This window comes from Chionomys nivalis, chromosome 19 (assembly GCF_950005125.1).
Source record: "Chionomys nivalis chromosome 19, mChiNiv1.1, whole genome shotgun sequence".
In the NCBI taxonomy this organism is placed as follows: domain Eukaryota; kingdom Metazoa; phylum Chordata; class Mammalia; order Rodentia; family Cricetidae; genus Chionomys; species Chionomys nivalis.
The window spans coordinates 32,635,818-32,660,944 of NC_080104.1; the positions used below are offsets into that span (position 1 = coordinate 32,635,818).

General features: G+C 43.9%; 1 protein-coding gene across 1 annotated transcript; it reads right to left on the reverse strand.

Moving 5' to 3' along the window:
• Window positions 1–17,211: 17,211 nt before the first annotated feature.
• Window positions 17,212–23,267, reverse strand: Lyg1 (lysozyme g1). The gene is made up of 5 exons (XM_057752073.1): window positions 23,225–23,267; window positions 20,651–20,755; window positions 19,727–19,920; window positions 17,482–17,614; window positions 17,212–17,330 (listed from the first exon to the last, which is right to left on the reverse strand). Exons 1-5 carry the CDS (start codon window positions 23,265–23,267, stop codon window positions 17,212–17,214), a joined length of 594 nt encoding a protein of 197 aa, XP_057608056.1.
• Between the last annotated feature and the right edge of the window lie 1,860 nt (window positions 23,268–25,127).

Below are 25,127 nucleotides of genomic sequence, written 5' to 3' on the forward strand. Positions count from 1 at the left end.
CTTGGCAGAGCAACGGTTACAGCAGGTGGAAAGCAGCTTGCACCCAAAGCCTCACCTGTGGTCTGAATCAATAACACCAACCCCAAAGACTCACATCATTATCTCTGTGGTGGTGCCATGACTTCTAAGGCATAGATTAATGTGAATGGACCAAATCCACAGTGTCCCATTGCCCCTGTAATGACTCAGTTAAAATGTATTGAACTTGAGCAGTAGGCTTGATAGAATGCTCACAAAGGCATTGCAGAAGTGGCTGTACTCATAGAGACTTTAATGCCTATAACCTACTGACCCAGTAGATGGCTAAATTTGAACGCATGAGGATTTTGTTGTTGTTTGAGATAGGGTTTCTTTGTGTAATAGCTCTGGCTGTCCTGGAACTCACTCTGTAGACCAGGCTGGCCTTTAACTCACAGGGATCCACCTGCCCCTGCCCTCCCCTTACACCAGTGCTGGGATTAAAAGATGTGCTACGCCCTCCTGGCCTGAGGATCTTGACAATATCTTGACATTTAAAAAGAAACCCACCAACTGGTTCTCCATCACTTTCCAAGGACAGTAAGAGCGACTATTTCCAGAATTGTCTCGAGGGGACCTTGGCACCTGACATAATCTCCACCAACCCCAAATAGAAATGGAAAATACACAAACAACATCCTTGCTCTGCAAACAAAACAGTCTGTGCCTAAGACTCTTTGGTGGAGCAATCTCTGGTAGCCTCTGCTGAGTCTTGATATATTTGTATGCTGGCCTTAGGAGTGGGGATTCCAGTAGCCCCAGCATCTAACTACCTGCAGACATAGACTGAGGAACACACGTGCAGTTTCCACAAAACTGTCTCATCAGAAGCAGGGGTACAGCAAGAAGAACCTGGTCCAGGCATCTCAGCTATGTTACACAGTAGCTACTGGTCCAGGCAAAGTTTTCTTCTGCGTCTGGAGAGAAAAGGCTGGACAAGAGCAGATGCCCAATGAACAAAACTCTGCCGGTCAAACCCACTCTGCCTACCAAAGAGGGATTCCAAACAAGAGCTATCTAACAAGGGATACAGAGTAGGTCTATGATTCAGCTTTTGTCATTGTTTGTGGAAACACAGGCTACTTTTTAGTTCCCACCCAAACCTTAGGGACAGTTAAGTCACAGTGTGTTTTGAGGTGGCTTTCAAAGTGAATTTCCTCCTCTGTCTTGCAATTGACCAATAGTGGAGCCTTTTAAAACATGGAAGCCTAGGATTTAAATTGAAGACCCCCACTTTTTTCTATTTTCATATGAAGAAGGATGTTATAGAGCAGTGGTTCTCAATCTGTGGGCCATGGCCCCCTTGGGGGACTCAAATGACCCTTTTACAGGGGGTCAGTCATGTAAGGCCATCTGAAATATCAATATATTTACATTATAATTCATAACAGTATCAAAATTACAGTTATGAAGTAACAACAAAATAATTTTATGGTTGGGGGTCCCCACAACATGAAGAACTGTATTGAAGGGTCACAGCATTAGTAAGGAATAGGGAGGGGGGTATTTGATGCTTGATTGTTGGTCTCAGCCTTCAATCCAGATCTCCCTGTCTGGATGTCTAGCATTGCCTCTGAAAGTGTTTAACCTTGCACAGCCAGACTGCAGTGGTGCACGCCTTTAATCCCAGCACTTGGGAGGCAGAGGGAGGCAGATCTGTGTGAGTTTGTGGCCAGCCTGGTCTACAGAGTGGGTTCCAGGACAGCCAAGGCTACACAGAAACCCTGTTTCGAAAACAACAACAACAACAGTTACCTGAGAATTTTCTACAACAGTGGAGGCACTGACAAACACATTGCATTGGAGCCAAGATATTTTTCATCAGAGCTGTCAGTCTTGGTTGCTACTGCTCCTCATTTGAAGCCAGGTGGTGGGTGGGGTACAGCCTGAGGGAGTCATCGTGGCTCCAAGGATCCATTGTGGTGGTGCTGAGGTAAAAGTCAACACCATCTGGAATTCTACAGAGTGTTACCTTTTCTTCTTGTGCTCCTCCAGCTTCCTAGCCTCGAGTCCTATGTTCTCTAAGGTTTGTTGGATGGTTCCATATCACTAATGGCTGATAGACCTGAAGTGACATTTTAAGGTAAAATTGAAATTTCTTTTAATTGGGATATGTAGTGCCTTGAGTTTTGTTTGTTGTTGTTGTTGTTGTTGTTTTTCGAGACAGGGTTTCTCTGTGGTTTTGGAGCCTGTCCTGGAACTAGCTCTTGTAGACCAGGCTGGTCTCGAACTTACAGAGATCTGCCTGCCTCTGCCTCCCAAGTGCTGGGATTAAAGGCGTGCGCCACCACCGCCCGGCGAGTTTTGTTTTTTCTGAGTGGAGAATGAGTCAATTCATCTGGTGACCCTGAAACTGGAGAATGAAGAAAATACACATCCCTAAAAAGGTTATTATTTTTGTAATAAATGCAAACATTTGAAAAGTCCACACCTTTATTATGGAGAAGAATGTGAAATCTGTATAAATGTCTAAGAAAAAAAATAGCATCATATTTAAAAGCAACTCTTTCAGCTTTGCCTTGAGGCTCAGCTCCTAGTGCCCCCAGAGTGGCTCTTCTTGCAAGTGGAGAGCTGCAATGGAAAAGCTTAGAATCTATGGTCAGACCACTCTGAACATGTCCAATATCATCTGATCTCAGAACTAAATATGTTCAGGCCTAGTTAGTGCTGGTACTAGCCTAGTTAGTATGAGATTAAGAAGTACAGCTACTCCAGGCTAGTGAAGTCACGGATCTTGAAGAAGAACCTACAACCACCACTTTACCAAGCCAACATAATCTCTAATTACTCTATAAATATTTGCCTCACTCCCCATCAAGGAAACTTCTCTTTGCAATACACAATGGCCATTACAGAAAACCACAGCCAATGTAGAGCTGTGGAGCCCGGTCTCGATAGATACATCTACAGAACATTCCCACACCTAAGGCTCAGGGAACATTGTGGAAGAGGGGGTGGAAAGATTACAAGAGCCAGAAGATGATGGAATTTACTGGGAGATTGTCTCCTAGTAACGTCGGAAGCTATGCCCATAAAGTCTTCACACATGACTTCATAAACACGAGCTGAACAAGGACAACAACAATAGACATACAAAAGTTGGTGAGGAAAAGAATGAGGCCTCAACCCTTAACAAAAAAACCACAGGCAACAAAGGAACGCTGAGTGTAGGGGAAATAATGTTCTCCAGGGAAGAAAACACCAATTGGTTTTCCGATACCAAATGGTCAACCCTGAAAAAACACATACAGGTAACATTATTCAGACTGAGTAGATTATATTTAGGATTATACATGTATATACATCATACATGCATGTGACAATAATAACAACAGAAGGCCATGGATTTGGAAGAGAGTATGGAGGGATGTATGGGAGGGTTTAGAAGTTCAGTTAGTCTTGCGCCCCTCCACGGTGGCACATGCCTGTAACTCTGACATCTAACAAGTCAATGTAGAAGGATCAGAAATTCAAGAACATCTTTGGCTACAAAGAAAGTCTGAGGCCAAGCTGGGCTACATTAGACCCATAAACAAACAAATCAATCAAACAAACAAACAAAAAAAGCATTGCCCTAACTAGAAGCTTATAAGCAATGATGGAAGCAGGGTCACAATTCATGGTCCAGGGAGCATATTGGGAGAGTTTCCTTTGTGTCCTGGGCTGGCCTAGGTTGGTACCATTCAGAGCTGTATGGAATTCAGCGTCTACAACTTCCATCATCCACTATCCTTCATCCCCACCCCGGAGTTTACATCACTGTTTGTGTCATGTTGAATCCCAGCCTGTCACAGGCCTCCTTTCTCAGAAAGAACAGCCAAGGATGATGAGCACAAGTGCCTCCCCAAACCTCCCTGAGCCTTAATTTTCTTCCTCTGTAAAATGCGGATGATAATGATGCCTCCGGACTTTGTTTTGAAGATAAAAATAAATTATACACACAGAAACATGTTATAAACCACGGGGCCTCCTACACATGCCAGTTATTATGATGAGTTGTTCTCAGGCTTAGCTTCTTGTTGATTTATTCATTTGTTTGTTGATTTATCCATGGGCTCAGGAAAAAGAATTAAGGGCTGATTCATGAGGCTGGCAAAACCTCCCTTTAGAATCAAAGGAAATAGAGCAGGACACATTGTTGGGACTCTGCAGCCTGCCTGGTGGGACTGGAGGAAGGACAGTAGCAGAAATTGTCATCTGGGCAACGACAGCCAAGGCACCTGTTGCTCAGCTTAGACCCTGATGGGAGCGTGCTGTCCCAGACATATGACAGGAGGCAAGGCGGAAGGGGAACTCATCCATGAACACCTTACTAGGAAATTCCATCCAAACCCTGGAAATGACAGTTTCAAACTGCTGATTGCTTTCGAAACATGACTTGTCTCAAATAAGCTTTTACATGAAAGGTGAGGGACTGTATCATCTGGAGAAGTGGGTTTACATTGTGGTTTTACTCATCTGTCAATCAAATACCAAACCAACATTTCAGAAAAGAAAATATACAAAGATTCAAAAAAGCTGTAGGAAAAGTGATATATGTGTGTGTACATGTATATGCACGTAAATATCACATACATATGTGTGTATACATATACATACACACACTGGTGTATATATATGTACATATATTTATATGTTTATATGTATACATCACACAAACAGGGAAATAAAAAATTTAGTTACTCACAGATTGGTAAAAATGTAGAGAACTCTTACAGACTATTGGGTGAAATGTATAAACATCTGGCTGCCTCAGAGAACTGTTTAGATGTTTCTAATAAAGGTAAAAATGCCAATGCTAGACACAGCTTTCTCCTGAGAGAGAGGGGGTGCTTATTCTGAGTCAAATATAAGAGACTATGACCCTGGAATATGGATTCAGAATCCCCAGAGTAACATGCCCCACTGAAGAAGTGATTCTGTGTCTTCTCTGGTCACAGAACAAAAGACAATCACAAATCAGTGAATTTTTCAAATACATTCTTGGGGCAGGCCAGCAGACGGCAGGCAGGCAGGGAAATTGCTACTGGTCCTACACGCCATGACAATCTTAACTTTGGGATTTGTGGAAGCCAGTGGTCTTCTAAATTAGAACACTTTCAAAGTTTATCTAGGAACTAAAAGGATATTAGGTCAGATGTGGATGGTAGGCAGTAATGGCTACGTAAGGGACTAAATCAATCCAAGATAATTTTGGCTCTCAGCATTTCAAGGTCCCACAATTATAAAAAATTCTAATTAAGTCCATTTTGGAAGAGGGAGTCTTTCAAACCAATGAAGGCTATTTTCCCCAGAACTTACATGAACAGTTTTCCCTGCCAGTAAAGGTAAACCGTTCACGCGAAACACAGCTCTCATCTCAAAAGATCTGTGATTTTGTTCTGGAACAAGTATGAGTGTCCACGGCTCGAGAACAGAGATCGCGGCTGCCCTGGGTACCATATTCTACCACGGAAGTGATGACATGCACTTTTGCAGTCATAGAACAAGAGGCAGTATAAATCAATGCATTTCCCAAGTATATTCATGGGGCAGAGGACTGGCAAGTTATAGCAAAGCAAGGGAGACTCTACTGTAGTTTCCAGATGTCATCTGAGGACATTTGTAGCTTTAGGGTTAGAGGAAGCTAGTGCTCTGCTAAATGAATACATTGCAAAGGCTTTCCTGGTAATTGAAAGGATACTAAACTGGATGCAGAAGGTGGACAGTAAGGGGATGTTAAAGGGACTAAAGATATCTCAAGATAACTTGTGCTTTGGATCCACAATGCTCTTACTCTCCACAACCGCACAGATCTAGTAAATAAGTTAGTCTTTGCTCTGTATAGGCCAAGGAATGATCTACAATAGCCATACTTTCAATTTTAAGTGAGCAAGTTTATTAAACATACAGGAAGTAAAAAATGCATGGCAAAATAGGTAGGAAGATAGAGAGAGCAGCTAACAAAACACCATCAAATCAGGAGTTCAAACATTCAGGACTAACGACTGCAGTGATCCATTTGAAAGAGCAAACAAAAGGTAACATTAGGGTTTATAAACATCCAGCAAAAACAGATTGGGAAGCCTTGGATCCTTCCAGCTTTTTCCTTTTCTCTGCTTATATTCAGGTTGCTGAGTTGAAGCCTGGCACTCCAATGAGCTCCAAGGAGTTAGCAGATGTGATGGCTCAGGTACTCCTGAAGAACCCATTATCTCTCGATTTGGTGTGTCATTCCCGCAAGCTCCTGGGTTTTCACTGCTGGTACAACCTTTGCAGGTTCAAGCAGGTATCTATCCAGTAACTGGGACCAGGTTTTCCGAGATGTCCCAATGAGAGGGGCATACCTGCCCTCATGTCTTTCTCATTCACTCTTGTCTCTCCAAGGGTTGGCACAGCAAACACTCTTACCCACTGAGACGTCTCTCCACGCCCCTTGCTCCATTTTTCAAAGCTATGCTGCAGTTGTTAAATGATTCTTCCGTGGTGTTTTTGTTGTTGTTGTTTCCAGTTTGGGGCTGTTGTGGGTAAAGCTGTTATAAACAATCTGGGTTTTGAGACAGGGTTTCTCTGTGTAGCAGTCATTGCTGTCTTAGATCTCTCTGTAGACCAGGCTGGCCTCAAACTCACTGAGATTCACTTTCTCTGCCTCCCAAGTGCTGGGATTAAAGTCATGCGCCACCACTGCTGGGCATAAGCAATCTTTCGTCAGCCTTTTGGAAGACCTTTTCTTTTCATTCCTCTTGGATAAATGGCTAAGACTGGAATTCCTGCATTACAGGTGTGAACTAAAATTCCAAGAAAAAAAGTAACATTAATGTTAAACATTCTACAAGGTTGTGATTATTATATTATATATTATATTTATTATATTATATTAGTAAGCTGTTATATGCTGATTGAACTTGCTAAGGAGTTAGCTTTGGAAGGAAGTCGTCTTTCATTTCAGACCCAAACATTTTTTTATTAGATTTTTTTAAAAAAAATACCAATCCAAATTCTCACTCCCTCACCTCCTCCCATGCCCTCCACACACCCTCCTACCCCACCCCTTCCTCCTAAGAGAGAGCAAAGCACCCTGCCCTGTGGAGGGTCCAAGGTTCTCCCCACTACATCCAGGCTGAGCAAGGTATACATCCAAAGAGAATACAATCCCAAAAAGCCAGTACATGCAGCAGAGATGAATTCCAGTGCCACTGTCAGTGATCCCTCAGTCTGCCCCAGCCATAAAACTGTCAACCACATTCAGAGGAACTAGCTTGGTTCAATGCTTGTTCCTTCCCAGTCCCGCTGGAGTTGGTGAGCTCCCATTAACTCAGGCAAACTGCTTCAGTGGATGAACCCCACATGGTCTTGACCTCTTTGCTCATATTCTCACTCCTTCCACTCTTCAATTGGACCTTGGGAGCTCAGTCCAGTGCTCCAATGTGGTACTCTGCTCTGTTTCCATCTGTTGCTGGATGAAGGTTCTATGGTGATATTTAAGATAAGCATCCATCTGAACACAGGACAATGCCAGTTAAGGCACCCTCTCCACTATTGCCTAGGCAGACCCAAACTTATTAATGTCAAGTGTGCTCCAAAATATCCTTTCCTGCATCAGGCTGGGCCCTCATCCCCATCTCCACCCCACCTGTGCTCTGTAACAGGGAAAAGAAGAACAACAAAGAAGCTTAGGGAATGAAAAACATGGTGCTCCTAGAAGCATCTGGAAAGCAAACGCTTTCCAATAGGCATTATGATTCTTTGTCCCATGATATAAAAAGGCAAGGTGAAGCCATGTCAGCCTTGGGAGGCTCATCCACGGGGAGGAGGGAGAGGATCCACTGCCCAGGATGGACCAATCAGCAGTTCCAGCAATCCCACTCAGTTCTTGCTGGACCATCAGCAGCACCCAATGTAATGGTGGTATCTATTTTTCTGCTGTTATTTGTTCTTTTATTTGGTGGGACACTCTGCTCTCCCCAAAACTCTCTCAGTTAGGAAATCAGGAGCTTCAGTACCAGGATACAGAGTCAGCGAGTTAAGCAGTTGGCAAGAAAACAGTGGGAGTATGGGGTCCAAACTGGTGGGCAGCAAAAGGATGGAAGTGGGGGCCAGTGGGCAGGTTTTTTAGTTTAAGGTTATAGGAGGAGAGATTTCATCTGTCACATCCCTGTTTGTAATAAACATGCACATTTTAACTTCCTTTGCCCTGGTTCTTTCCCAAACTCCTGCTTATTTTCTGGCTCCTGAAGTCTTGATTCCTAGGAGAACTGGACCCTTTGGAGCTCTTTCTATATGCAAAGTTAAAGGCAGATAGGCTATTTGGGGAGTTTGGCTGATGAGAAGAATAAAGTGCACATAGGGCTTGGGTTGTACCCCATCCCTTGCTACAATGAAGCAGTATGTAAGTGTGCTTGATCTTGGACTGTCTGTGCAAAAGTTCCCTGGCCTTCCATCAGGACTAAGGCCCTCACAGGGGGCCAGAGGAAGCAGGGATTGGGGCCCTCAGCTAGAGGCTTCTTAATGATAAATTTCCTTGTTTAACAACAGAAAACTGTTCATGGTATGTTGTGCAACTCTTTGCTTAAGGAGGTTGTTAAATGGCACTGGATGTTTTAAATGTTAGGTGTATGTACATACAGACACACGGTAAGTCAAATTACATCTTCTCCTCTACCAGATAACATAAAATTGTTTTTCGTGGCCTAAAAAGAAAGGTAGAAATGTTTTTTTCACAACTCCACCAGGGTTTCCTTTTAGCAGACATAAACTGGGAAGCGTTTCATTTTACTGACTGAGGTTGGGCATCTTCATTTATTTATTTATTTTATTAGCATGCTGTGTGTGTGTGGATGCTCGTGTATCACATGTGTGTCCCTGATGTCCAGGGAGGACAGTAGAGGGTTTTGGACCCTCTGGAACTGCAGTTACAGGTGGTCATGAGCTCCCATGTGGATGCTGGGAACCTAAACCCAGTTCTCTGCAAGAGAAGTTAAATGACCTTAACCCCTGGGGTATCTTTTCAGTCCCTGGGCATCCTTTCTTATTGTGTATGTAAGTTTCACCTTCTCTGAACTCCCTTTTATACTGTATCAATATTCCTTTTAAACATTTTCATTTCTTATTTGTGGGAGTGAGAATGTGAGCTGCGGCATACGGTGGGGTCAGAGGACAATTTTGTGGAGTTGATTCTCTCCTTCCACCCTCACCAGGATTTCAGTGATCAAATTTTGACCTCCCTGCTTGCATCACTGGGCAGCAAGTACCTTTACCCTACTGAGCTATCTTGTACTGATGGCCTTTGGGAGAGCCTGCTTTAAAGCCACCTCCAGGGTATGCAAAAGAAATCCACAAATGTGGTGAGGGCTAGACTTTTTCTATATGAAAATAAGAAAGAAACACACACTTTATGATGGTAATTTTCTCTTTTACTTCATCTTTAAAAAAATCTCTTTCTTGACAATCTCTCTACACAGCTACCTCTCTTTACACACCACTATGTAACACCTCTCTCTCTATATCTCTCATATTTCTCTTCCTCCAGCAAAGCCTCTGGACAAATATGAATCACAGTTTCAGGGTCACATAGCACTTCCTGTGTGATAAGAGCAGAGCCATACGGATCACACAGTTTCTCTGAGGCTAGGGATGTCACACTGATTGGTCAATGAGCAACACTTGGCCATGCACGTAGCTCTTAGTGGTCAGGGTTTCCAGACATTCAGATTTTCTTTTTACTTTGGATTCTTTATATAGGATGTTTCCAGTGACAATATTTTCAGAATGGTCTATTATTCTTTTATTCAAACAATTTATATCACAATGCTTAAAGTCTTCATAAAGTACGTCAATTTAAATATGGTTCATGATTGAATTTCATATTATTCATGGAAATTCAGGATTTAAACAATACACAGTTAGCTGACTGAACCTTGAGGTCAGGAGTACATGCAGAAAGACCATTACTGCAGGGGATTATGGCTACTGAAGTTGCTTCATGCCTGAGCTTAATTCAGCAATAAACACTTAGGAATGTGTTCTTGAATATTCACCTCCAGGGGCAACCAATTTCCTTTGAATTTGTTCTGAACTCTAAACTTAACTGTTTTTGTCTTAGTATTATTTCTAGTTATCAAAATTAGACATTAAGCAGAAATCATCTTCCTGACCATCCACAGCTATGTGTGTCCAATATTTGGAATACATACCTGAGATAAACACACAAGCTGTGGGAAACACCCACAGCTGTTTTTAGGGAAGGAAGGCAGTGGCACGTGGGAAAAATTACAGTCAGAAACAAGTGGGTTCAGTCAGTGATGCCATGATCTTTTCCAAGTGGGATTCCCCATCAGAGAGTTATTCAACCTGTTGAATACTAGTTGTCACCTGCTGTATACTCCCATGGCCTCTGGAAATCTTGTAGGCCTGAAAAATATCATTTCTTAATATATTACAGTTCATATGCCAGAAAAGACGGGAAAGGAAGAAGGAAGAAAACAGGAGGAAAGGATAAAAAGATGAAGGAATTTTGTAGCAAAATATAAAATATAAAAAAATAGTAATTCCCAAGTAACCTGCAAAAAAAACTTCATTTAACTGTTAGAAAGAAATGTTGTTTTATAATTATTTATAACTTTAAGAAATTCTGTTTGTTTTGTAAAGTTTGGCCAAGCCTGACCCTACCAACTTGGTAACCACAGCTAACACAGGTCTTCCCTGGGCCCAAAAAGCATCTTCCAGAATTCTTTCCCCTTTGGTGGATGGGAACGTGGAATAGCCAATCATAACTGTTCATACTTCTCAGGTTTAATTGGAGGTTGAAAGGCTGAACTCTGAGTTTTGATGGAGTTGAACCTAGAGGGGAAATCGCTTTGTATCCTCTTTCATGACCCATGTGGTCCTTTGCCTTCTTCATCACCTACTATCCCTCTCTTGGTCTCCTTTCTGAATTTAGACTATACCCATCCTTCCACAACTCATTTCCAAATCTGCTTCCATCTAAGTGGTGTCTAACATTATACAAAAGTTAAAACTAAAATCCATCATTTCTTCCTCAAGTCTGGTAAAGCTGTCCTTCTGGGTGTTCAACAACGAACAACGAAAAATTGAAAGACTAAACCAATGACAAAAGGAGCAAAAAGGACAGCCAGTATTTAGCCTATGCCCTCCCTGGTTAGCCAGAGCCCAGGGAACAACAGAACCCCTTTAAAAATCCCCTACAAAGATGACAAATTTCCTATATTCCCCATTAGAGAGGCCATGGAGACACCAGGGTTGAACTCTAACAAGTTCACATTTTTCAGTGAAGAGGTCTCTGTGTGTGTGTGTGTGTGTGTGTGTGTGTGTGTGTGTGTGTGTGTGTGTGTATGGTGTCTCCTATACTTCCAAGAAAACCTACATGGTCAGAATTCTGGGCCATTCTGGCTGACAGAAGAATTAGCAGAGAAAAAAAAATTAAATGAGCAAAGAAGCCCTTCATGAGTCCCTAAGACTATCTCTGAAGAGATTAGCCTCCTGGCCTCATTCAGCCAAGTTTAAGCATTCTTAAAGGGATATTTAAATGTCAACTCTTGAGCAAATCTATGGATCTTAATGCTGGAATTACCAAATGTGAGAGAGATGCCCCTTAACACTCTCACCCTTATTGTACCCCACCAAGCAAATCCTTTTTTATTGCTCTTACATCTTTTCAAAATGTTCTTCTGCCAAAGCTAGTTTGTCTGGCTTTGAGTAAATGAAATATCAACTCTCTGTGTAAGATCAAGCCTCCATCAGAGCTGGGTCTGTCATAGTCAACCTCAGGTTGAACCTGAACTACCTAATGTTACTCAGCTCTGAAACATATCCCTGAGGAGCTGGAGAGATGATTCAGCAGTTAAGAGCACTGACTGCTCTTGAAGAAGACCTGGGCCTGGGTCCCAGCACCATATGTTAGTTCACAGCTGTCTGTAACTCTAGTTCCAGGGGATCTGGTACTGTCTCCTGACCTCCACGAGGACCAGGCACGCATGTGGTACATATACGTACATGCAGGCACTTAATAAAAAGAAAGCCTCTCCCTACAGTGCTCCTATGAGCCTCAAACCTCGGAAGATGCACTCCTCCCTGTAACTTCTGGCATCACCATCTTCTGCCTTGATCCTGTCCTGCCTTATATGTGCATCTAAGGGAAAAGCTAAGATAAATCCTCTGCCTCCATGACACAGTGGGTTTTTCCTTCCTGCATTCTTCACTTAGGATACCGTTCCTTTATCCCAGACCTGGGATGCTGTTCTGTGTTCTATCCCCACTGCCAGTTTTGCCAGTTTTTTTTTTTTTTTTTTTTTTTTTTAGACAGGGTTTCTCTGTAGCTTTGGAACCTGTCCTGGAACTCACTTTGTAGACCAGGCTGGCCTCGAACTCACAGAGATATGCCTGCCTCTGCCTCCCAAGTGCTGGGATTAAAGGCGTGCACCACCATCGCCCGGCCATTTTTTTTTAAACATTGTTTGGATAGACATAGTGAAGGGTTGCCCCCTTACCCATCTAGTAATATCCCTTAATCCTCCCTGTATTTTCAGCCCTTCCCTCCTGCAGCGGCTAATCACATTTGTTTCTTCCAGAATTCAGCAGACATCCTAGTTGGACACCCTGGGTAACATCTCCAGATGGGTTTCAACTCCTTTCTTCTTTCAGTTCTGGTTGGTAATTTCAGCCCTTGCTTATGTACGGTATAATTGGTATCTTTCAGATTGCCGGCCCTCGAGCTACAGAAGCACTTATCTTAGATACCGTCCATTACCGTCAACACCTATCTCTAAGTGATGTCATGGTCTGTCCTTTTTGACCTCTTGCAATAGCCACTTCCTCTTCCCAAACTTAAGTCTTGTGGCTCTGTAACCTATAGCAGATCAGTACTGCCAATTAGGGCCCTCTGGGGCTCCTGCCTTCCCAGGCCAAAGGAGCTTCAAAAGACAGATTTTCCTCTCTTATACTCAATTTGACCTTACTGAGGAAATGCAGAGACAAAATTTGACAGAAGTCAAAACAAAATTCCTATACTTTCTTCAGCCTCAGACATTTGGAGCTGGATTCATGTCTTACGTAGACATTTGGATCTTAACCCCTGATGACCCCTAATGCCTTACACAAAAATGGCCAAGTCTCAAGAAAAACACCCATATTAAAAATTTTACTACTTCCCAAGACAATGAAATGTCCATTTGTCCCATCAGATAGGAACCCACAGGAGTTTCAAGAAAATAAGTTCAAATTACTACTTCCTACAGCACTATGGATTTGACATGTAAAATGAGAAAAGATAGGGTTTTTTGTTGCTGTTGTTTTTGATTTTTGTTTTTTCAAGACAAGGTTCCTCTGTAGCTTTGGAGCCTGTCCTGGAACTAGCTCTTGTAGACATGAGTTTGAGGCCAGCCTGGTCTACAAGAGCTAGTTCCAGGACAGGCTCCAAAGCTACAGAGAAAACCTGCCTAGAAAAAAAAAAGTTCTATGAATGTTGGATAAACAGAAAAAGTGAGCAAAATCTGAAGCATTCAGAGATGAAATGTACATTTTTCAAGCATATGAAAAGATGCTCATCCTCATTCGTAACATACGGTCACACACAGATACAGAAACATAAATGCACACATCTATACACAGACACACACCCCAAACCACAAATATACACAAGCACACAGAAGCGTGTAAATGCACAAAGACACAAACACTCACAGAGTAACACACATATAAATGCATACATAAACACAAATACACATAAAAACAAATGCACACATACAAACACGTGCACACACACACATACACACGTCTTATATGTTTTTTCCTTTCCATTTTCTTTTTTATGAGATGGGTTCTCACTGTGTAGCCCTGGCTTGCCTGAAATGACTATGTAGCCAGGCCCAGAACTCACAGAGACCCACTTACCCCTGACTTTCGAGTGCTAGGATTAATGGCATTTGCCACCATGCCACCACACTGACTTAGATTTCTATTACTGTAATAAAACACTAGCTGAAAAAAGTTTGGGCGGAAAGGAGTTTTATTGGCTTACACACCCAGGTCAGAGTCCTATAGGGCAGTCAAGGTAGAAACTCAAGCAAGGCAGGAACCTGGAAGCAGGAACTGAAGTGGAGACCCTGAAGGAATGCTGTTTACTTGCTTGCTCATTTTACTTTAATTAAAAATGAATTTTATTGTTTTTAAATATGTATAGATCTTTTATATGCATGTAAGTCTATTTGCCACCTGCATGCCTGGTGCCCATGGAGACCAGAAAAGACGTGGGATCCCCTGGAACTGGAATTACTGGTAGTTGTAATCCACTATGTTGGTGCTGGAAACCATTGTGAGCCCTGTGACCTGGAGAAAAGGTGTCAGATTAAAAAAAAAAAAAAAAACAGTAACAAAGCAATGACTGGAAAGATGGGTTAGTGGATGAGACTGCCCACTTAACAGAGAACCAGGGTTCTGTTCCAGCTTCAGACAGCTCATAACCACTTGTAACTCCAGCCCCAGGAGAGCTGATTTCCCTTTAGACTTCTACAGGCAACTGCATGGCGCGCGCGCGCGCGCACACACACACACACACACACACACACACACACACACACAGAGAGAGAGAGAGAGAGAGAGAGAGAGAGAGAGAGAGAGAGAGAGAGAGAGAAATCTCAGAAAACAAAAGGACAGAAAGAGTAGAAAAGCTCCAGAGAGTCACAAAAGGAGTGGCAGGGCCTGAACCAGCTGCTGCATACACAGCTGCTTCCCCAGAGGGGGCCGGAAAGCAGAAGTTTCATCCAAGGAGCATTCCAGACAACTCCAGGCAAGCGACCGCAATCCAACACGCAGGAGAAGCCCACAACTATTGACGGTAAACTTCCTATTCAGCTGTGGATCTCCGGAGAGTGGCTTCTCTGGCAGGAGAGGTCAGCAGTGAAGAATTTCCTCAGCCCAGAGCAGTGGTTCTCAACCTGTGGGCCACAACCCCTTTCCAAACCTCGGTCTCCAAAAATATTCACATCCCGATTCATAGCAGTAGCATAGTTACAGTTATGGCATAGCAACAAAAATAATACTATGGTTGGGGGTCGCCACACATGAGGAACTGTATTGAAGGGTCACAGCATTAGGAAGGGTGAGAACCACTGGGCTAGAGGTTTGTGGGTTCGAAGCATAGAGAACAGGAATCTAAGCTACTCTGGAGGCCTGAGAACAGGATCAAGTCACCGAGTCCGAGTTCAACCCAGTGCTACTTCAGTGTGGGAGACTGTCCTCGGAAACAGCTGTGGAGAGAGGAGGGACCGACGCTAAAAAGCTGGAAAAAGACAAGTGGTAGGAGCTGGGTCCAGACCTTGTGTGTGTAAGGAAAGATAGCCGCACCCTCTGTGGCAGGAGAGTCGGATAACCCTGAGGCTGAAGTCAGTCAACCTTCAGGTCCTCCTCTCCAGCAGGTGAGTCACACTGCGAAGCTACCTGTGCCCAGCAGAGGCCCCTGCACACCAAGGAAAGCTGATGTGACTGAGAAGAGCTCCAGCGGTCAGCACATGTCCAAGAGCTCCAGTGGTCAGCAGATGTCCAAAACAGGCCCAGCAGCAGCACGAACCACAGGGAAGACCAAACAGAGCTCACTAACTCATCCCACATATGCTTGGCCTGACTCTGGTTTACAAGAACCCAGAAAGAAGCCAGACCAACAGGCTGCCATCTCTCTGTTTTCTTTGCCCCCTTGTGTGGCTTTTCTTTTTACAATTCTTTTTAGTGACATTTCTATTTTATTGTATTTTTTTTTAAGTTTTGTGCTTTTCTAGTTTATTCCTTAATATTTTACTAATCTGTTCACACATTTATTTTCTCACTGGGCACTGTTTCCTAACCCCTTTTCCCTTCCACTTTAAGTAATAATTTGATTTTTTAAACATAATTTCTTAATTGATTCTTTGAGGATTTTGCTCATTTCTCAGTCCCTCCATACCTGCCCTTCACCCTTGCAGCACCCCCCTCACCAAAGGAAAATTAAAAACAAAACAACAACAGCAAAAAAACCAAACCAAACAGCCAAAAACCAACAAAACCTACTTTGCTGGGCCCTTGGACACCAACAAGGCCACAGGCTGTGGCCCAAATTCTGAACATGGTGGCGACCTGGGTCTTGGACTTCAACACAGACCCTTGCTGTAGTAAGGTCACCGACCCAGACGTGGCTCTCAGCTGCAGCTCTGGTCCAGACATGATCATGACACCAGATGGCAGCACAGGCCACTGAGATCTTTATGGCCTGGGCTGCGCAGACCCTCAGATACCAGCATAGCCTCAGGGGGCTAACCTGACCCCAGGTATCCACACAGACTTCAGTGGCAACTGAAGCCATGGACATCAACACAGACCCTAGCTACTGCATGGTCATGGACCCAGGCATGGCCCTTGGAAGGAGCTCAGGCCTGGATGTCATCATGGCCCCAAATGGCAATGTAGGCCATCCAGATCAGCATGGTCCCCCTGTGGCAGCAGGGCCTTCGGACACCAACATGGCCACAGATGCAGCCCGGACCCTGGGCATCCTTGCAGCCTTTGGTGGTAACATGGGCTACAGATGTCAACACAGACCCCAGCTGCAGTAGGGCCATGGACCTAGACACGGCCCTTGGCAGCAGCCTAGGCCCCAAGGTCACCATGGGGTTGCGGGGAGCAAGCAGGCTGCCTAGATCATCCCGCCCCTCACCACTTTCCCTTCCTTTGTTCTGTCTCTCTCCACAGCACATGAACCAGTCTGCTCTCATTTCTCCACCATTTGTTCCTCATAATGGCATCCACCCACCCAGCAGGATAAGGTACCAGACAGGTTTGTGAATATCTTCAGCCAGCCCAGGCCTTGAGGACCCAGGCTGGCCAGTGGGTGGCTTCAGCCCACCTGAGCTAATAGTTTTATTTTAGGTTATTATTTTTCTAAAAATAATAATAGTAATATTTTTGCTTTTCCTTTTTGGTTTCCCTCTGTATCTTTGGCTGTCCTGGAACTTGCTCTGTAGACCAGGCCGCCACTGCCCAGTGGGAAATGTTTATAAAAAGACACAGTCTATAATGCAGGTAATGGCATTTCCTTTAATATGATTTATGATATTTTGACAGCTTTCAAATCCAACTCAGATTCGAGGTTGCAGTCTCCACCCGCAAGCCTAATCGGTGAAATAGGTGAGCCTCATACATGGTAGTAGAACTTGAGTTTCATCTGAGGTGCTAGAAGCCGTGATTCTTGAAGTATTTGGCTCTCGCAAGGACATCATTGCAGAAGTCACAGTTGAGATCCTGGTTGCTTCGGACAAAGTTGGGACCCTTACTGTAGGCACAGAGTCCACCTGAAATTCACGTGACAGGTTAATCCTCACTCTGCTTCAGGACACTCTGTAGATATCAGCAGGCAACTGTGGCCTGGAGAATCTGATTTTTATTAAGAGATAAACATTTATCTCTCAATTCCAGGCTGTAAAACAACTGTAGAACACATACCTCTCAGGTACTGGTCGGGGCTCCAGCTTGGAAACCTAGCCTGGACTTCTTTGATCTTAGATGCCAGAGTCTCAGTTTTCTGGGAAACCCAGGAATCACTCTTCCAAGATGTGGGAGGGTAGAAGTTTGGGTCCTAGAAGGAGGGAGGCAGAGGGAGAGTCTGATGAGCACTCTCAGCTGAAGGAGCTACTCCTTCATCTCCCTTCTGCTCCCCTTCCACTCCCCATCTTCCCTGAGATGAAGTGGAGACGCTCCATACGTCTAGGAGAACTACTGCCCCAAACACTTAAGGCAAATGTTGTCAAGGACATGAAAACAATTGGAGTCCTGTGCACTGTTGATGGGGATGCAAAACAGTGTCACCACCATGAACAAAAAATACACTATAGGATTTAGACTAAGGAGGCAAGCAATCATTTCTCTGTTGCCCCAGTGTAACAGAGAGGTCAAGTCAGAGGCCAAGACGGTTAGTGCCTGTAGAATCCAGTGCGATGCCCTTCCTCCATGCTGCAATCTAACTCCGAATGAAGCAGGAAGGAAGGCTTCAGGCCTCCTTGCAAAGGTGATCAGAAGGTCTGAAGGGATTTCTAAACTTTCCGAATGCCATAGGTCACCATTTTCACAGAGCTATCGGACTGAGGAGAAACGACTGGATTTAGGGGATTATTATTTCATATCAAAAGAGATGGGCTGATCCTTCCCCCAAGGAATAGATTTTACAAAAGAGAAAAACAAACAAAAATGGAGAAGTAGATGGCACCATTCCTAACGCCACAAGGCATCACGGGTCTGCGTTCTCCCTTTGCCAAGGTAACTTAACTAGAGGGACTGCTGTGTGTCCCATTTCCTCGTTGGTAGCTTCCTGTCCCCATTTAATCAGATTATTGAATGTGTTTATAAATCAAAATGAGAAGAGAAAAGGTATCAGAGGATACTCTTCTTCTTGTTCTTTTTTTTTTTTTTACTTTTTTCTTTTTCTTTTTTTTCTTGTTGTTTTTCAAGACAGGGTTTGTTTGTGTGGCCCTCGCTGTCCTAGAACTCACTCTGTAGACAAGGCTGGTCTCAAACTCACAGAGACCCAGCTATCTCTGCCTCCTGAGTGCCGTGATTAAAGGAGTGTGCCACCACCACCTGGCCAGAAGATACTTTCTAATTGAAGTTCATTAGGAGTAGTCAAGAGAAGCCAACTCAAAGGTCGTTAAGTAGTAAAATCTTCCTAAAAGCTTGAAAATGACACAATGCACACAGGTTTCTCAACAGTAGTCTGAGAAGCAACGGGAAACTCCATCCTCATCTTCACCCTGGTCTCTGACAGTAGCTCAGCCCCCCAAAACTCTGATGAGTAATATTGGATTGAATCAGCACAAGAATAAAACTCAACCCTCAGAACTAAGAGCTATATAGAGAGAAGACAAGGAGAGAAGAATTTGATATTGTTGAGAACCCACCAGATGTAGCTAGTTTTTACATTATTCCCATGACTCCTAATAATTCTATTGGAATGGCATTTGGGGGCTGGAGCAGAGATCAGTGGTAGAGCACCTGCTTAGAACACACGTATTTGAACTCCCCAGCACTGCCATGAACGAAATGGAATTTTAAGGTAGGGCGACAGGTCCAGTAAAATGACCCATCCAAGGTCACACACAAAGACTACAGAGCAAAGATGCAATCTGTGATCTTTCTTATGAACTAGTGTCTCAATGGGAACTCAGAGTCATGTATCCTGGGTGATGCATCCTGACAATAAAGCAATATTCACGTTGAAGAGAAACTGCGGCTCCAAGTATAGTGGAAATGGTACCAGAATCGCTGTAGCTCTCACAGACCCCAGGCTGTTCTATGTCCCTGTGCCATCTGCAGTGAAACCATAATCATGTTCTCTGGAGCTGAGTCACAAAAAGGAAGGGCTGCATTCTCTCTCTTCCTGTGTCTGTGTGTGTTTGTGTGTCTGTGTATGTGTATGCATGTTCAATGGAGTGCATGTGTATAAGCATGCCCGTGGAGGTCAGAGATCAACATTGAGTGTATTCTTCATTCTCTTACTGAACGTGGAGCTCACTGACTTGTCTGGCTGGCTAGTGAGCTCCAGGAATCCACCTGCCTCCACCTTGAGATTACAGGCGCGCGCGCACCACCATGGCTGACTTTCCGAACGAGTGGTGGTGATCTGAACTTACGTCTTCATGACTTCCCAGGGAGCCATTTCCTCAGCATCAAGTCACCTTGACTGATGGAGCATTACCTGGATCACCCCGATTCCGTTGCCCATGTTGCCCATGTCGACCACAAAATTGCCACCCTGAGACTCCCTTGACAGGACACCAGCGATCACTGCAGGATCCATACAGTATTTCCGGCCAACGATTCTCATCGTGGGCTGATATCTCAGAAGATATGGCCTGTCTATTTCAGCCAGCCTTTCAGAGGCACGGACTCCTGGAACACACACAGAAGGAAGTATGTGGCTGAGGGTGACTTAGGCTTAAACTTAGGTCTGTGACTGAAAATCCCAAATTTAAACCCCTAGTAGCCAGTTCCTGGGCTCATAGCTTAAGACCTTTTCTGTAAAACAAATCAAGACCCCATGCACACATTTCCGGATGTTAGAGATCTCTGTGGTCACCAGTGCCATGAGCCAAGCTCTGTCCCTCTCATGACAATTCTGTGGGCACAAGCACCACCGGTCTAATCCAAAGGTTTCTCAATGAACTACATCATGTCACTGCAACAGGTCACTGTGTGAAGGAGAAAGGCCCCTTACCCTTCAGAAAAGGGACTTAGGCAAGTCCCCCTGGACAATTTTGCTCACAACCGCCCAACTTTCTACTCCTATTTGGTGCCAAGAAATCATCTACATTAAACTATTGGTAAGAAAATGATTTATCTGATTTACACGCGTGGGATAGTCTCAGTTCTAGTCTCTTCTGCAATCCGAGAAGCACTCTCACCCCACGAGATCGAGTTTGCAAAAACTCTGTAAAAATGGCTATCCCAGCTTCCGGAGGGAGTTGAAAAACGACATGACTCGTTTGAGAAGTAGAGCCAGGCCTCTCACAAGGGCTTTGGACCCCATGTGGAGTGCTCTCCTTTCATTCCTTCCTTTGAGCAGGACCGTGAGAACGGTAGGAGGCAAGAGGAAAGCGTAGACACAGAGATGGTTAACTACCGCAGTAAGGCAGGCCATAGCGTTTTCCTATCACGCACGACGCTCCTGGGGTGTTCAGGGTCCGGATGTTTCCGTAGCATCCCCAATTGCTGCTTTCAGAGGAGCCTGCAGATTGAGAAAAGTTCAGCCTGGGGTACTGAGCTAGAAGGCTGTAAATGAATTACATCAATAAAAACAATGATAATAAAATCAGCGAAAGCTAGAGCACCGCTCTCCATGTCAACCCCTTGAAATCTAAATAGTAATATCACAACGCAATGCTGCTTTGACTTTAAATTCTCACCCCCTCTCCTGCAAACATGAGGAACCGTTGGAGCAGCTCCTTCTCGGAAAGGCTCAAGGCTGTCTCACAGCTTAATGGTCTGGTAAGGTATTCATGTTTGTATGTACTAAGACATGTATTTTAAAGCTAGCGTCATCTTGGCTTCTCCATCCAGACCCCAAGTAAAGGTATAGACTGGGGTTGGCTTTAGCTTCTCCCAGAGCATTCTGGGCAAAGGTTGTAAAGAGAGTGTGCGCAGACCAGTCATAGGACCAGGTTTCTATATGAGGTACCCTCTTTCTCTTTCTTTCTTTTCTGTATTGTATTTCTCTCCCAAAGATACATGCTATCCTACTCACCACTGAACGGAAGACATTGGTTTAATGAATTACTTGACCAATTAATTGACATTTTTTAAAAACAGGATTCATGCAGTCCAGATTGGCCACTGTGCAGTCATGGATTATGTTGAACTTCTGGTTTTCCTGTCCCCACCTCCCAAGTACTGGGATTATAAGTGTTCAGTGACCAGCTAAGTCCAGGATCCCCCTTGTCTTGGTCTCCCAGTGTAATCCAAGTCACTTATGCCTTGATTTTTACATTGGTGGATATCAAACTGAGACCCTCATACCTGTCTAGCATGCACTTTACCAGTGAAGTCATTTCCCTAGCATGGAGACAGTACTTTCAGAGTATAGTTTATTCTCTGACTAAAGTAGGTTATATCACTCACTCAATGATGATTGCCAGCTCTTGGGAATTCTGTTTATGGCATGTCATCATTTGAGTTCTGCATGTTTACATCTTAAGAGTCTATGTTTTTTATATGTGTGTGTGCACATGCAGGAGTTTATGCACACTGCATGCAAGTGGGAACCTAAGGAGGCCAGAAGAGGGCATTGGATCCTCTGGAACTGGAGCTACAGGTATTTTTGAGCTGCCATGGGGGTGCCAGGAACTAAACTCGGGTCCTCTGCAGGAGCAATAGGTGCTGTCAGCTGCCAAGACATCTCTCTATCACCAGGGTCTGTTTTCATTACAGTTTCATGGAGCTGACATCTGAAAATACTCGTGCTTTGGAGCAGATGCTTCTACTTCATAGATGTGCATGAGCTAATCTAAGAGAAATGTTATTTCTCTCAGGGGAAAGGTCTGGTGATTTGCAAATACATTCATGATAAAAACATAAGCAGGTGTCCTTATTAATGCCTCAGCCAGTGCATTTCTGCCTTCATGATTGCTGACAAGTGTCCTTCATGTGGCAGTTGTCGGTGTCATTGCTCTGTCCCTCGCTGACCTTTCCCTAACCTCACTACACCATCCTCACAGCTCCTTATATTCTCAATACTTTGCACCTTGTAGGAGCTTTCAAACACTGGCTGAATGAATTAGCACATATAAAACAGATAGTAAATAAATGAACATTTCAAATAAAAAGCAAATGCTTTCACTTCTTGCTCTAACTGCAATCAGTGTTAGAACAAAGCTGAAATCACAGTCTGTGACTATGACTATGCGCCCATCAGCTCTGTCACATCTGGATTCTCTTAGCGCTGCTTTTCTCTTTGAATTATGTTAGTCACATGACAGCCACCTCAGTCTATCCTTGAAAATATATAGTCCCTAAACAAATTCAGCATTATGGTGTTCAATGAGTGATCTCTACTGCCATGTTGATGGAGAGTCACAGTCACCACGGAAGCAAATCCCTCATGAGTCTGTGAGGGATTATCTAGGTTAATTGAGCTGGGAAGACCTGCCTAAATGTAGGCGGTGCCATTTCATGATCTGCTGTCCTGGACTGAATGGGAAGGAGAAAATGAACTGAGCCCCAGCGTTCATCTCCCTCCACTCCCTGATGATAGATGTCATGTGACCAGCTGCCTCAAGTCCCCACTGCCATGACTTGCCCTCCATGATGGACTATATTCTCAAACTGTGATCCAAATTTAGTCCTTCTCTCCTTAAATTACTGTAGTAGAGTATTCTGTCCCAGCAACGAGTAAAGTAACTAAGACGGTTTAAGAGATTTTATAGCAGCCATGAGTGGTTACAAGGGTGAATATTAAAGCCTGGTTTCCAGCAATGTTGTTTCCAGTGTCTGGGAATTATAGAGAATCCCCATCCTTTTATGGGACTCTTGGGGAAGGCTGTTTCTCAGTGGTTATTCCTAACTCTGGGATTTAGCAGACATTTTAGAAGAAGAAAAAAATAATGCTTTCACTTTAGTTCACAAATGGAAGTTATAGCAACACCGTCTTGTGATTTTTTTCTATCTATTTCTAAGTTTGTGAAAAATGAAACACACTCACCAGTCAAGGCCAGGAGGCCCAGAAGCAGCCACAGTGGAGACATGTTGAGTAGCTGGTTCTACAGCACCTGAAATATTTTTTAAACCAAAATTGGTTTAAAGGTATGAAATGTCAATCATTGTCCTAACAGCACACTGTGTCTATGGGACGTCAGTCACTGTCAGAACAGCACACTCTGTCTATGGGACATCAGTCATTGTCAGAACAGCACACTGTGTCTATGGGGAGTGTTCTATTCGATGGAATGAGTTCCCCACATCCAATGCAGAAAATGGATAATTTGAATCATAATGGAGAAGTAAAATCAGACAGGTGCACCATTTAACCTTTTAATTAGACCATGGGAATGTCGAGATCCTTGGCATCTCAGCACCGAGAAGCACAATGACCCGACTTGGGATGCTGAAAAGCAATTCACATTAAGCAAATATGACATGAAAAGCAGAATTTTTATTGGCTTTTTAAAATTGCTTTTGTTGAGCTATATGTTTTTCTCTGCTTCCCTCCTTCCTTCCCCCTCCCCTTCTACCCTCTCCCATGGTTCCCATGCTCCCAATTTACTCAGAAGATTGTGTCTTTTCCTACTTCCCATGTAGATTAGATCCATGTATGTCTCTCTTAGGGTCCTCTTTGTTGTCTAAGTTCCCTGGGGTTGTGAATTGTAGGCTGGTTTTTCTTTGGAAAAGCAGAATTTTGTATTGATGGTTTCCATGAATTGGGCACTCTTCTCTTTAGGTTGGAGAAAAGGACACCCCTTACTCAATGCCTTGGAATCGACCTAATGTCCCCAGATGGAGAGGCATTCAGGAAGTGACTTGATTTCCATCTTTACAAACTGAGAGAGCACACGGCCCTACAACCAAGCTGCTCTTTCTGCTTATCTTTCCTACAGTATTGAAACGGTCTGTTTGATTTCCCTTGACTGGGTAGAAAATGTCATGTTCAGGGACCAGAAATAATCAGGAACCTGGAATATCAGCTGCCCTTGCAGGAGCGTTCAGATTTCTTCCCTCAACAGAAACTATGTACTCAACATTTCTGGTCTCAAGAATGCATGGGGCTGGAGAGATGGCCAGAGGTTAAGGGCACTGACTGCTCTTCCAGAGGTCCTGAGTTCAATTCCCAGCAACCACATGGTGGCTCACAGCCATCTATAATGAGATCTGGTGCCCTCTTCTGGCATGTAAGCATACATGGAAGGAATGTTGTATACATAATAAATAAATAAATCTTTAAAAAAGAAAAAAGAATGCATGTGAGGGAGGACAGTGAATCTCCTGAAAGAACTGGACAAAGAGTTTAGGTACAAAAAGAATGTTCATAGTCTCACAAAAACACGCCCCTTCTCCTAGTTTCCTTCTGTTGCTATGATAAATGCCATGACTGAAATCCATCCGGAGGAAAAAAAGGGTGTGTTTTGTCTTACAATTTAAAGTCCATCATCAAGGGAAAGCGGGCTAGGAACACAAACAGGGCAGAAGGCCAGAATGGCTTAAGCTTGAGGTGGAAACCATGCAGGCTCATGGCTTACTGGCTTGCTCTCAGGTTCACACTCAGCTCACTACTCTTCTTATACATCCCAGGACCACCTGCCTAGGATGGCAGTGCCCACAGCAGGCTGGGCCTCCCACATGGATCATTAGTCAGGAAAGTGTCCCTGCCCCAGACATGTCCACAGGCCAGTCTGCTGGATTGAGTTTCCACATCGTTTTGAGCCGAAGCTTCCTCTTTCTAGGTGTGTTAAGCAGATATCTCAAGGGCTTTATGGAAAGGTCCTTTAGAAAAACAGCCCTGCTCACGCTCATTGGAACATTTCAATGGATTTTGCTGATTTTCCAGGAAAGGAAGATACTTCCTGTTGGAAACCCAAGAGGAAAGACAGAGCTTCCATTTCAATAGGAGA